The sequence below is a fragment of the Equus quagga genome, chromosome 2, assembly GCF_021613505.1.
Source record: "Equus quagga isolate Etosha38 chromosome 2, UCLA_HA_Equagga_1.0, whole genome shotgun sequence".
In the NCBI taxonomy this organism is placed as follows: domain Eukaryota; kingdom Metazoa; phylum Chordata; class Mammalia; order Perissodactyla; family Equidae; genus Equus; species Equus quagga.
The window spans coordinates 40,079,494-40,092,265 of record NC_060268.1 but is presented as its reverse complement, the minus strand read 5'-3'; the positions used below and the strand labels follow the sequence as shown (position 1 = coordinate 40,092,265).

The 12,772-nt window shown below is 34.6% G+C and overlaps 1 protein-coding gene across 2 annotated transcripts in view; it reads left to right on the top strand.

Annotated features, from left to right (window-relative positions):
• UBR1 (ubiquitin protein ligase E3 component n-recognin 1) overlaps positions 1–12,772 on the top strand; it is a 163,634-nt gene that overhangs the window by 93,088 nt on the left and 57,774 nt on the right. For both annotated transcript variants that reach the window (XM_046651989.1, XM_046651988.1), the window contains exons 14-20: positions 107–235; positions 5,239–5,419; positions 8,231–8,292; positions 8,586–8,696; positions 9,420–9,485; positions 9,752–9,853; positions 11,385–11,448. In XM_046651989.1, coding sequence (XP_046507945.1) covers positions 107–235; positions 5,239–5,419; positions 8,231–8,292; positions 8,586–8,696; positions 9,420–9,485; positions 9,752–9,853; positions 11,385–11,448 — 715 coding nt within the window. The remainder of the gene's footprint in view (positions 1–106; positions 236–5,238; positions 5,420–8,230; positions 8,293–8,585; positions 8,697–9,419; positions 9,486–9,751; positions 9,854–11,384; positions 11,449–12,772) is intronic.

The following is a 12,772-nucleotide window of genomic DNA, read 5'->3' as shown; positions in this document are numbered from 1 at the left end:
AAAGCTATGCGTATATGAATATGAATCCTGACAATTTTTTATTTTGCAAGTAGAAGAGCAAAGAAAGGGGGCCCATTCATGTATGTTAACCCCTTTTTTCTTGCAGGGAATGGAAGAAATCAGAAGACAGGTTGGGCAACACATAGAAGTGGATCCTGACTGGGAGGCTGCCATTGCTATACAGATGCAATTGAAGAATATTTTACTCATGTTCCAAGAGTGGTGCGCTTGTGATGTAAGTTAAATTCGTTAGTAGAATCAGTGCCTTTTTAAGTGTTCTAATGGTTATTAATAATATAGTTTTATGTTGCAACTTCCTTGATATAAAGTTTTATTATTTAAGTAGTTTCTTATATATTTGAATTTGTCTTATTAAATTTAGGAGGAAAATTCAGTTTTTTACATTTAATTAGAAAATGTGCCCCATAGTAGTTTCATTTATCTTTGGGGATAGTGGGGTTTAAAAAATACAGCACGCATTTATTTATTTATTTCCTTGGGTATGAATATTAATAATATGAAAATTAGGATCGCGTAGACTTTTACATGTTCCAACAATGGAGAAAGGTGGATATTTATTCAATCAAGAGATTTGTTGTGTATGTTAAACCGTTAAGAAAATTAATTTCAAAATATAGAACTAATGTATTTCCTTAAGCAGTAATTTTAGGCCATAACCCTATTTAAGCACATAGTCATATGCCAGATTCCCTTTTGGAAAGATGGCCTCATTTCTGTTCTGAGAAAATTGACATTATCTGAGTGAATTCTTTCATCTTCTCTGATGTGTTTGTACCTCTCACCGTAGTCTATTCAGTAACTAAGTTTCTCTGTATCTTCACTCTCGGTCTCCATCTTTTCATGCTTTCTAAAACTAATTTTCTCTACCTAGGCTCTTGGTCCCATCCTTAGATTATTTCTTCCTGGAGTTTGCTTACTTGGTTGTCTCCTCTGGTATTCCTCACTCTTTCATTCATCTGCCTCTAAACACACAGGACTCCCCTATCCTTAAAAACAAGAATAAAAACTCCCTTACTGGTCTTTGCTACCTCTGTGAACTGTATTCTATCTGTCTTTTAAACTCTTTTCTTCTGCTTCACCACCAGCAGTTGGTCGCAGGTTCAGAGTGGCAGTCACACTCACAGACACAATAGACTTAATCTTTCACAGTAGCTTTATAGAACAATAAGGACAGGAAATACTGTCCAGCAACTAGCCACAGCACGTATTTTTTGGCTCCCCTCACCCTTATGGAGGGTATGCGTAATTGTTGGAGATGAGATCAAAGCGTGTACTGTTCATCTTGACATCTGCTAAACCTTCGGAAGTCAACCTACATTTACTGTCGTCACTCTTTAGCCTCTGAAACTTCTTCAAAGTCTAGCTTCTGCCTCTACCAATTGAGAGGAACTGCTTTTTGAAAAAATTTCAAAGGAACTATTTAGTAACCAAATTCAGAGGTCTTCTCTAAGTCCCTATGCTACTTAATATGTCTGTAGCATTCCATTCTGTTGAGTACCTTAGTCTTTTTGAAACTTCCTTTCCCCTTGATTTTCACAAACCTATATTATCTAATATTTCTGTTATTGATTACCCTTTTCATTCAGTGATTGCCTTTTCCCTCCAGTTCCTTTGCCTACTAAATGAGACAATCCCCAATATCTTCTCTATAGATCATTTATTCCTACCACCTCAATTAAAACTTTCATAGAGATGACTCTCCCAAGCTATAGTATCACTTTGTTTGTGTGCTAGATACTCCTGCTTAAATGTTACATTTGTATTTCAAACTCAGAATATATTAAATTGATTCCTGGGGCCGGCCCGGTGGGTCAGTGGTTGGGTGTGCACGTTCTGCTTCGGTGGCCCAGGGTTCGCCGGTTCGGATGCCAGGTGTGGACATGGCACCGCTTGGCAAGCCCTCTGTGCTGTGGTAGGCATCCCACATGTAAAGTGGAGGAAGATGGGCACGGATATTGGCTCAGGGCCGGTGTTCCTCAGCAAAGGGAGGAGGATTGGCAGCAGATGTTTATCTCGGGGCTAATTGTCCTCAAAAAAAAAAAAAAGATTCCTCATCATTTCCTTCTTCTTCCAACTGCTGTTTTCTCTTCTTGACTTCCCTTGTTCTGGTAACGACACTACAATTGATACATTCATCCATGCAGGAAATCTCAGAGCCACTGTATTCTGTGTGTTAAATGTTAAGAGATTTTTGGGGGGAAAATAGTTCTATCTTCACATAAGATTGGAAAATGCTAGGTTGAACAAAATCAAACAGAATTTTTTTAAGCCCCTGAACTTCTCAAACCGTTTATTAGTCAATGTGCCAGTTTCCAAGAGGGATATTCCTGAAATTTATTTGACCATAGAATTCCTTTTTCAAGGTAAAATCAGTGTGAGAGACACTGTTTTAAAAAGTGACCTTTGGGATCCAAATTGGACAAGAAGAAGTGAAACTGTCTCTATTTGCAGACAACATGATTTTATATATAGAAAACCCTAAAGAATCCTCTAAAAAACTTTCAGAAATAATAAATGAGTACAGTCAAGTCACAGGATACAACATCAACATACAAAGATCAGTTGCATTTCTATACACTAACAATGAAGTAGCAGAAAAATTAAGAATACAATCCCATTTACAATTGCAACAAAAAGAATAAAATATTTAGGAATAAAGTTAATCAAAGAGGTAAAAGATCTATATACTGAAAACTATAAAACATTGTTAAAGAAATTGAAAAAGACACCAAGAAACGGAAAGATATTCCATGCTCTTGAATTGGAAGAATTAACTTTGTTAATACTTCCGAAAGCAATCTATAGATTCAGTGCAATTCCGATCAAAGTTCCAACCACATTTTTCATAGAAATAGAACAAAGAATTCTAAAATTTATATGGAACAACAAAAGACCCCAAATAGACAAAGGAACCCTGAGGAAAAAGAACAAAGCTGGAGGTATCACACTCCCTGATCTCAAAATACACTACAAAGCTATAGTAACCAAAACAGCATGGTACTGGCACAAAAACAGACATGCAGATTAATGGAACAGAATTGAGAGCCCAGAAATAAACCCACACATATATGGACAGCTCATTTTCAACAAGGGAGCCAAGAGCATACAATGGAGAAAGGAGAATCTCTTCAATAAATGGTGTTGGGAAAGCTGAACAGCCACATGTGAAAGAATGAAAGTAGACCATTATCTTATACCATGCACAAAAATGAACTCAAAATGGATTAAAGACTTGAATGTGAGATCTGAAACCGTGGAACTCGTACAAGAAAACTTAGGCTGCATGCTCTTTGAAATCAGTCTTAGCAGCCTATTTTCAATTACCATGTCTGACTGGGCAAGGGAAACAAAAGAAAAAATGAATAAATGGGACTACATCAAACTAAAAAGCTTCTGCACAGCAAAGGAAACCATCAACAAAACGAAAAGACAACCTGACAACTAGGAGAAGATATTTGCAAACCATATATCAGATAAGGAGTTAATATCCAAAATGTACAGAGAACTCATACGTCTCAACAACAAAAAAACCAACAACCCAATTAAAAAATGGGCACAAGATGTGAACAGAGATTTCTCCAATGAAGATATACAGATGGCCAATAGGCACAGGAAAAGATGTTCAACATCATTAGCTATCAGGGAAATGTAAATCAAAACTACAATGAGATATCACCTTGTTCCGATCAGAATGGCTATAATTAACAAGACAGGAAACAACAAGTGTTGGAAAGGATGTGGAGAGAAGGGAACCCTTGTACATTGTTGGTGGGAGTGCAAACTGGTGCAGCCACTAATGAAAGCAGTATGGAGTTTCCTCAGAAAATTAGGAATAGATCTACCATATGATCCACCTATTCCACTTCTGGGTATTTATCCAAAGAACTTGCTAACACAAGTGTGTAAAGATAAATGCACCCCTATCTATGTTCATTGCAGGCTTATTCACAAAAGCCAAGACTTGGAAGCAACATAGGTGCCCATCATGGGACAAATGGATAAAAAAGATGTGGTATATATACACAATGGAATACTACTCAGCCTTAAGAAATTATAAAATTGACCATTTGTGACAACATAGATGGACCTTGAGGGTCTCATGCTAAGTGAAATAAGTCAGAGGGAGAAAGTCAAATACCATATGATCTCACTCATAAGTAGAAGATAAAAATAGCGACAAACAAACACATAGCAACAGAGATTGGATTGGTGGTTACTAGAGGGGAAGCGGGTAGTGAGGAGGGTGAAAGGGGTGATTAGGCACACATGTGTGGTGATGGATTATAATTAGTCTTTGGGTAGTGAACATGATGTAATCTACACAGAATTTGAAATGTATTACGATGTACATCTCAAAGTTATATGTTATAATCCAATGTTACTGCAATGAAAAAAAAAGAAAAACAAAAAAGTGACCTTTGACTTCTCTTTCCCTGCCGTACTCATCCAGATTCGTCTTCCTTATCCTAAATGTATTTTATAATCCTAACTTATTGCCTATGTGTTTATTCTTTTTTGCCCTAATTACTTCCACCCTAGTCAAGATCCTTATCACCTTACACTTAGACTTTGTAATAATCTTCCTGTTGGTTTCCTTGTCTCCTAACATTACCTTCTCCAATCTGTTATCTTCAGTGACACCCAGTAATTCTTGAAGCAGTGTTGACTACATTATTATACTTCAGATACCATCACTGTATTAACATGTCAACGCCAAGACCTATTTCCAGTTTCATTGCTCATTAATTCCATCCATAAACCCTTTGGTTTGTCTAGTTTTTATTCCTCGCCACTGCCTGAACAGGAGTTGTACTTCCTCTTCTTTCTCTTTTTGTTTATTCTGTGTCTCTGTTTATAGTGCCACTGTCTCCTCTTTTCCCCATACTTAAATTCTGCATATTGTTTTACACTTCACTCTAAAGTTACTTTCACAAATATGTCTTCCCAATTGTTTGTGATTCTTTTTTTTTGCCCACTTAACGTGATTAGTTCGTACCATTTACATGGTACTTAGAATTTTTTACTTTAGTTGTAAGTGTGTGTGTATCTGTCCTATATTTCCAACTGGCTTGTGGATCCTGTGGAGGTAGCCCTAGTAATACGTAGAACAATTTTGTACATATTTAGTTTAATTTAGAACAGTTAGTAAATATTTATTGAATGATGTGATAAAGTAGATAATTTGTCAATTTATTTGCATTTTCATTTTCCTTTTAGGAAGAACTCTTACTAGTGGCTTATAAAGACTGTCACAAAGCTGTGATGAGGTGCAGTACAAGTTTCATGTCTAGTAGCAAGACAGTAGTACAATTGTGTGGTCATACTTTGGAAACTAAGTCCTACAGAGTATCTGAAGATCTTGTAAGCATACATCTGCCACTCTCTAGGACTCTTGCTGGTAAGTGTGTGTTTGTCTTTTGCGTGTTTCTATTAGCTTTGTTTTCTAGATATTCAGAGTAATAGAATCATTTCTATTTTTGTTCTATGTAGTTATGTGTCACTGAACGATTGGGATATGTTCTGAGAAATGGAACATTAGGCACTTTCACCATTGTACGAACATCATAGAGTATACTTACACAAACCTAGTTGGTATAGCCTACTACACACCTAGGCTATATGATACTAATCTTATGGGACCACCATTGTATGTGCTGTCCGTTATTGACTGAAACGTCATTATGCAATGCTTGACTGTACAGACATACTCAGATCAGATACTGCAGTTAAGAACTGTCACTGTCCTTCAAAGAGCTGTTGCCAGAATGTCTATCTAAGGATGCTTGTGCCTTTTATTATCTGGTTCAACTAATGGATCCTTATAGTATACACTTAACTCATTTCCCACTGAAATTTAAATATAGTAAAATCTTGTTGCTGATTTTTAACCCTCTTCTCGGCCTGATTGCACCAGTGGTTTGTCTGAGTCACTGTTCCTTTCACCACTAAAAGAAAGAAAGAAATAGATTTTCTTTAATCATTCTTTGGTTTGCATTTCCGTGTACATTGGCCCTGTCAGTTTTTTTTTTTTAAACAACTTATGGAAGTATATATATTTATATTTTTAATTGTGGTAAAATATACATAACATAAAATGGCAAATTTTACCATTCTTAATTGATAGTTCAGTGGCATTAAGTAATTCACATTGTTGTACAACCATCACCATCCATCTCCGGAATTTTTTTCATCTTCCCAAACTGAAATTCTGTACCTATGCAACATAACTCCTCATTTCCACCTCCCTGCAGCCCCTGGCAACCACCATTCTACTTTCTGTCTCCATATATGATGACTTGGCTACTCTGCGTACCTCATATAAGTGAAATCATATACATACTCTTTTATAATTGGCTTATTTCATTTAGCATAATGTCCTCAAAATTTATCCATGTTGTAGCTTGTGTCAGAAATTCCTTCCTTTTTAAGGCTAAATAATATTCCATAGTATGTATATACCACATTTTGTTAATCCATTCAGCCACCAATGGATACTTGGTTTGCTTCCACCTTTTGGCTATGTTGAATACTGTTGCTATGAATGTGAGTGTACAAATAGCTGTTTGAGTCCTTGTTTTCAATGCTTTGGGGTATATACCTGTAAGTGGAATTGCTAGAACAAAAGGTAAATCCTACTTTTTAATTTTTTTTTTTTTTTAAGATTTTATTTTTTGCTTTTTCTCCCCAAAGCCCCCCGGTACGTAGCTGCGTACTCCCCGCTGTGGGTTCTTCTAGCTGTGGCATGTGGGACGCCGCCTCAGCGTGGTCCGATGAGCAGTGCCATGTCCGCGCCCAGGATTCGAACCAACAAAACACTGGGCCGCCTGCAGCGGAGCGCGCGAACCTAACCACTCGGCCACGGGGCCAGCCCCCCTACTTTTTAATTTTTTGAGGAACCACTAGACTCTTGTTCATAGCAGCTGCACCATTTTATGTTCCCACCAGCAGTGCACAAGGATTCCAATTGCTCCACATCCTTGCTGACACTTCTTTTTTTTTTTCATTTCACAGTAGTACTGGGTCAAAGAGACCCAATATTTGAATTGTTTATCCTTTTCCACAGAGCCATACATGGCTTTCTTTTTTTTTCTTGAAGTCATAATAGTTTATAACATCGTGAAATTTCAGTTGTACATTATTATTTGTCAGTCACTGTATAAATGCGTCCTTTCACCCCTTGTGCCCAACCCCCAACCCCTTTCCCCCAGTAGCCACTAAACAGTTCTCTTTATCTGTGTTTTTGTTTATCTTCCACAGATGAGTGAAATCATGAAGTGTTTGTCTTTCTCTGTCTAGCTTATTTCGCATAACACCCTCAAGGTCCATCCATGTTGTTGTGGATGGGACAATTTTGTCTTTTTTGTGCCTGAATGGTATTCCATTTTGTTTTCTTTTTTTTAGTAACCATCCTGATGGATGTGAAGTGGTATCTCATTGTGGTTTTGATTTGCATTTCCCTAATGATTAGCACTATTAAGCATCTTTTCCTGTTTTTATTGGCCATGTGTATATTTTCTTTGGAGAGATGTCTATTCAAGTCCTTGTCTAATTTTTAATCAGATTTTTTGGTTGTTGTTGAGTTGTTGGGGTTCTTTATATATTCTGGATATTAATTGCTTATCAGATACATGATTTGCAAATATTTTATCCCATTCTGTGGGTTGCCTTTTCACTCTCTTTCTAGTGTCTTTTGATGCACAAAAGTTTTTAATTTTGATGAAGTCTGATTTATTTTTCTTTTGGTTGCCAGTGCTTTTGGTGTCGTATCCAAGAAATTATTGGCAAATCCAGTGTCATGAAGCCTTTTTCCTGTGTCTTCTTCTAAGAATTTTATAGTTTTAGCTCCTATGTTTAGGTCTTTGATTCATTTTTAGTTAATTTTTATATATGATGTAATTGACGTGATTTTATGTTGCTTCTATTTTTATAAAAAATGCTTAGATTAGTCTTCATTTCTTTTGATGCTTGGTTAAGAGCCAGAATAAACATATCTTGAGAGGCAGCATATTACCTTTTACACAATATAGACTCTTAAATATGTTGGTAATATTGTTTCAAAATTAGAAATCAAAAGTTTGTATTCTAAGATGTCATTTCTAAACTCAATAAATATATAAATCTCACAAGTTTCCAAACTTGATTAGTTAACTAGGAAACAAATTAACTGAGTTTATTGATTTCTCATTTTTCTCCTTTTTTTAACCTTTAGGTCTTCATGTACGTTTAAGCAGGCTTGGCGCTGTTTCAAGACTGCATGAGTTTGTGCCTTTTGTAAGTGACTCTATTGAGTACTGATTTGCTTATATCATATTTCTAAACATTTCTTGTTTGAGGAGTGGGAAGAAAAATAATACTTTGAAACCCACTTGAATAATTCTCATTTAGGAATTTTACATCTATATATAGTACATTGAAACCTGAATCACAGGGACTTGGAGTCATCTAGTATCTAGTTCAAGCCATTCCGTTTTACAGACGAGAAACTGAGGAATATATAGTGCCTTAACTTCGAGACACATCCAAGCTCTGTGCGAAATAATGAAATGGACTCACTTCTGTTTCAGGAGGACTTTCAAGTAGAGATACTAGTGGAATATCCTTTGCGTTGTCTGGTATTGGTTGCCCAGGTTGTTGCCGAGATGTGGCGAAGAAATGGGCTCTCTCTCATTAGCCAGGTATGGCAAAGCCTATTATTCACATTTGTGAATGTGGTCATTTTCTGATTTTTTTTCTTTTATATAAATTTTGCCTGTGTCCCTGGCTTTTGCTGAGTATTTGCTTTCTGTTCTCTTGCGTAAACTCAGAAACGAAAGTTCTAGTGACCATATCAACATTTTTCCACTTATCGTATTGCGTGGATAGAGTAAGTGAAAGCCAGCAGTACCACCAGAAACCTGCCATTAATATAGGTCTTTTCTGAAGGTTACCTTACTTGGGAACCTGTATTCCCACCACTTGTCTTAGTTGAAGACTACCTTACAAGTTTTCCTTCTGTTTTAGAGCAAATAAGGAGAAGTACTTTTCCTAAAAGGTGGGGAAACAGAACTTGTGAAAATACCATTTGTGAGAAAAACGGTGTTGTAATTGATTGTAGAAGTTAGGTTGCTTTTATCAAAGTGGGTATTTTAAACTTAGGGGAAATAAATTGTTTTGTTACACATGTTGACAGTAATAGCTAATATAGAGCATTTTTAACTCTGAAATATTTTCATACCATATTTCCTCACTGTATCCTCATAAATCCCTTAAAATGAGTCATAGATTTCTAACTTTTTTTTTGGCACTAAGAAGTTCTTGAGGTTTCTAGTCTATAGAACGTTTCAAGAATAGTTTTTATTGAGAATTCTGTTTGAAATAAAACAATTCATTTAGCTTCTTTTCTATCTTTTATTTTATAGGTGTTTTATTACCAAGACGTTAAGTGCAGAGAAGAAATGTATGATAAAGATATCATCATGCTTCAGGTACCTATTTAAATTACTTATGATATTTATGTCTTAACCTTTCTTCTTAGATTCTTTATAATAAGAGATGTCAATTGTAATTATTTTTAACTCTAGTTACTTAAATTTTTCTCACTGTTAAAACTGAATATGGTATCATAAGAAATGGAAAGGACTACTACATTATCTTCTGCAGACTGACATTATAATTTTTCTGACAGTCCTACTAGAGACAGATGTTTCTCCATTTAATACATAAGAACTGTGAATCTGTATTTCTTTCACAGATTGGTGCATCTTTAATGGATCCCAACAAGTTCTTGTTACTGATACTTCAGAGGTATGAACTTGCTGATGCTTTTAATAAGACTATTTCCACAAAAGACCAGGTAAGCCACAGAAACTGCTATGTGAATTAATTCCAAAGGAAATATTATTAACAATTTTAATTATATTTAAGATTTTTGTATCTTTATGTGTATCTCCAAAAATCACACATATACATATTACATGCATATATATCTACATGTAGACACATATACTCTTTTCACTCTATAAAAATTAGGATATATAGATTAACAAAAAAGCAGAAAAGTCATATGAAACACTGCCTTCTAGATATGATCACTTTAAAAGTTTTGGTGTCTTGTTTGTTTTTAAAGTAAAAATTGGGTCATTTTGTATGTGCTGTTTTGTAATTTGCTTCTTGTGCTTAATGAAATATTGTGGTAGGTTTTCTCTTGTCACTAAATAAATATACAACTACATTGTCTGTTTTTTTACATCATAATTTTTAGTGGCTGTATAGTATTACACTATATGAATGCATTATACTTAGTCACCCATTGCTGAAGAGGTTTTTCTAGTTTTTTTGGTCTTATAAACATCTCTCTACCTCAAGATTTAAACGCTTGCCTAGTTACTTTGTTAAGATAAATTTTTAGAAGTGGATTTTCTGGAGAAAACCATGTGTTCTTTGTTAAGACTCATAATATGTATTGTCAAACTGCTCTCAGAGAAGTTACTCCAATTTAAGCTCTCTCAAGCAGTATGTACATCTTTAATGGCACTGGTATTTTAAATCTTTGTTGATCTGATAGGTGAAAGATGGTGTTTCATTTTCGTTTGTAGTTCTTTAGTTATTAGTGATGTTAACCATGTTTTCATGATTATTGGCCTTTTTTTTCTTTTTGTAGTGAGTTATCTGTTCCTGCTCTTCACTCTTTTTCTGTTTTTGTAAGAGTTCCTTGTTTAGTGAAGATATTAATTCTTCATTTACTGTATTTGTTACGTTTTTCACAGTTTATAATTTGTCTCATGGAGTTTCGTCACATCTTCATTGTTTTAGTATTTGATACCAGCTTATAAAGTAGCCCTTGACTACTTTGAATTTACGAATCACATTATATTATTCTTTCAAATTAGAAGTCACTTGCAAAGGACCAAAGAAGAGAATACAAAATACAAAGCTAATTTTCAGTCATGTTTTATTCTCAGTGAAAATGAATATCTAATTTACTATAGTGCTAAATAAGAGGTGTTTTAGAGAAGGGTACTCTCACTATACCGTTTGGTATCTATTTGAAGCCACTCTCTCAGCAACCTAGGTAAGAAGGAAGCCACAAGTAGGGGGAAAGTTAAGTATTAGAGTTAGTTTGTTGACTTAAGGCTATATGGGGAATAATGATAATGAAAGCAATAATATTTGACAGTTCTTATTGAGTTCTTGTTATATGTCAGGTATTGTGAACCTTGTTGAATTTAATGTCAGAAAGGGAATTTACTCACCTCATTATTCTCTGTTGCTTTGATCTGAAAGAAAATACTGAACTGGATGGACCATGAGTCTGATCCAGAAATGTTTGTTTTATGGAGGTTTTTGATTGTTATGTAACTAATTTATTCTTTTCTGTTCTATAGGATTTGATTAAACAATATAATACATTAATAGAAGAAATGCTTCAAGTTCTCATCTATATTGTGGGTAAGATTAAAACATGTTTTGAAATAGAACATGGGTTACTTTTTAGAAAGAACGTTAATAAAAACTGTAATTTATCATTTTACTCTTCTCCCACATACAACGTAGAATATTAAAGATTAATGTGGCTAATGTGATCGATATGTTTAGAAACCTACATTTAAATGAGCACAGCTGTTACATCTTTGCTCTTCAATACCTGATTTGTAATTATTTGGACTTGTTTGTAGAGGTCTGGAATATAATTATCCTACTTAGAAATGTAGATGAAAAATACCTATATGCTAAGTGCTAAAGATTTTACGTGTATATATATATATATATGAAACGTCAAAGTCAGGTCTAAGTAGAATATGTTTTCATTATGTCATTCTGTTAAATCACTTTGTGCGAATATTGGCCATAGTTTTTCTTTTGTATATTTTATATTATAGTCTCTGTTGATTTTACCAACTAAGTAAAAATTCTTGAATTCTCTTCTGGCTCTTATTTCTTACTTAACTGCAACAGACACTGCTTTGTATTAAAAGTTCCTAGTGAGGATTCTAGCCATTAGCTAAATCTGAAAACGTGGGTTCATTTTATTTGTTGTTTGTCAGAGGGCTAATTGCTGGACTAGCAGCTTGTCATAGCAGGAAGTGTGGTAAGCGTTCACTGCTAAGTGAGATGCAAATCTTCTGGGCACTGACTCTTCCTGTCCAGAATATTCCATAGGAAACTGATGAAAAAAATGGACAAATTGAGAATGTGTAAAAGATTTTTAAGTTGATGATATACTTTATTAAATTATAAAAACGAGAATTTTTGTGTTTGTTCTTGGAATACTCTATGAAGAATTTCTAATACCATACTATATTTTTGCTGTTTTGTATTGTTACTATTTTTTTATTGCTACTGTTATTTTAGTGTTACTGCGTTTACCTGAATTTATTGGGTTTTTTCCTTCTATGTAATTTGATTTTTAGTTAGTACTTGCTGTATTCTTGAGTATATGTTCATTACTTTCAAGAGTCAACATTTAAAATATATATATATATATAAAACCTCTTATTTTATAATAGAAAAAACATTAAGAAGTAGAAGATTCAGATTAGGAATCAGAAGATGTAGTTTTGGTCTTGCTGTCAACCATCAAGAGCATGCCATTTACATTCTTTGGGTCTCAAATTTATATTTGTAAAATGTGAAGGGAATCTACATGATCTCTAAACTTCTAGGGAATACTGTTGTTGGTGGGGGAAAAAATTGAAAATTCCCAAATACTTTACAAATGTGAGGAGGAATGAGTCTGTTCGAAATGAATTCACTTACCAAAAAGTCATTCTTT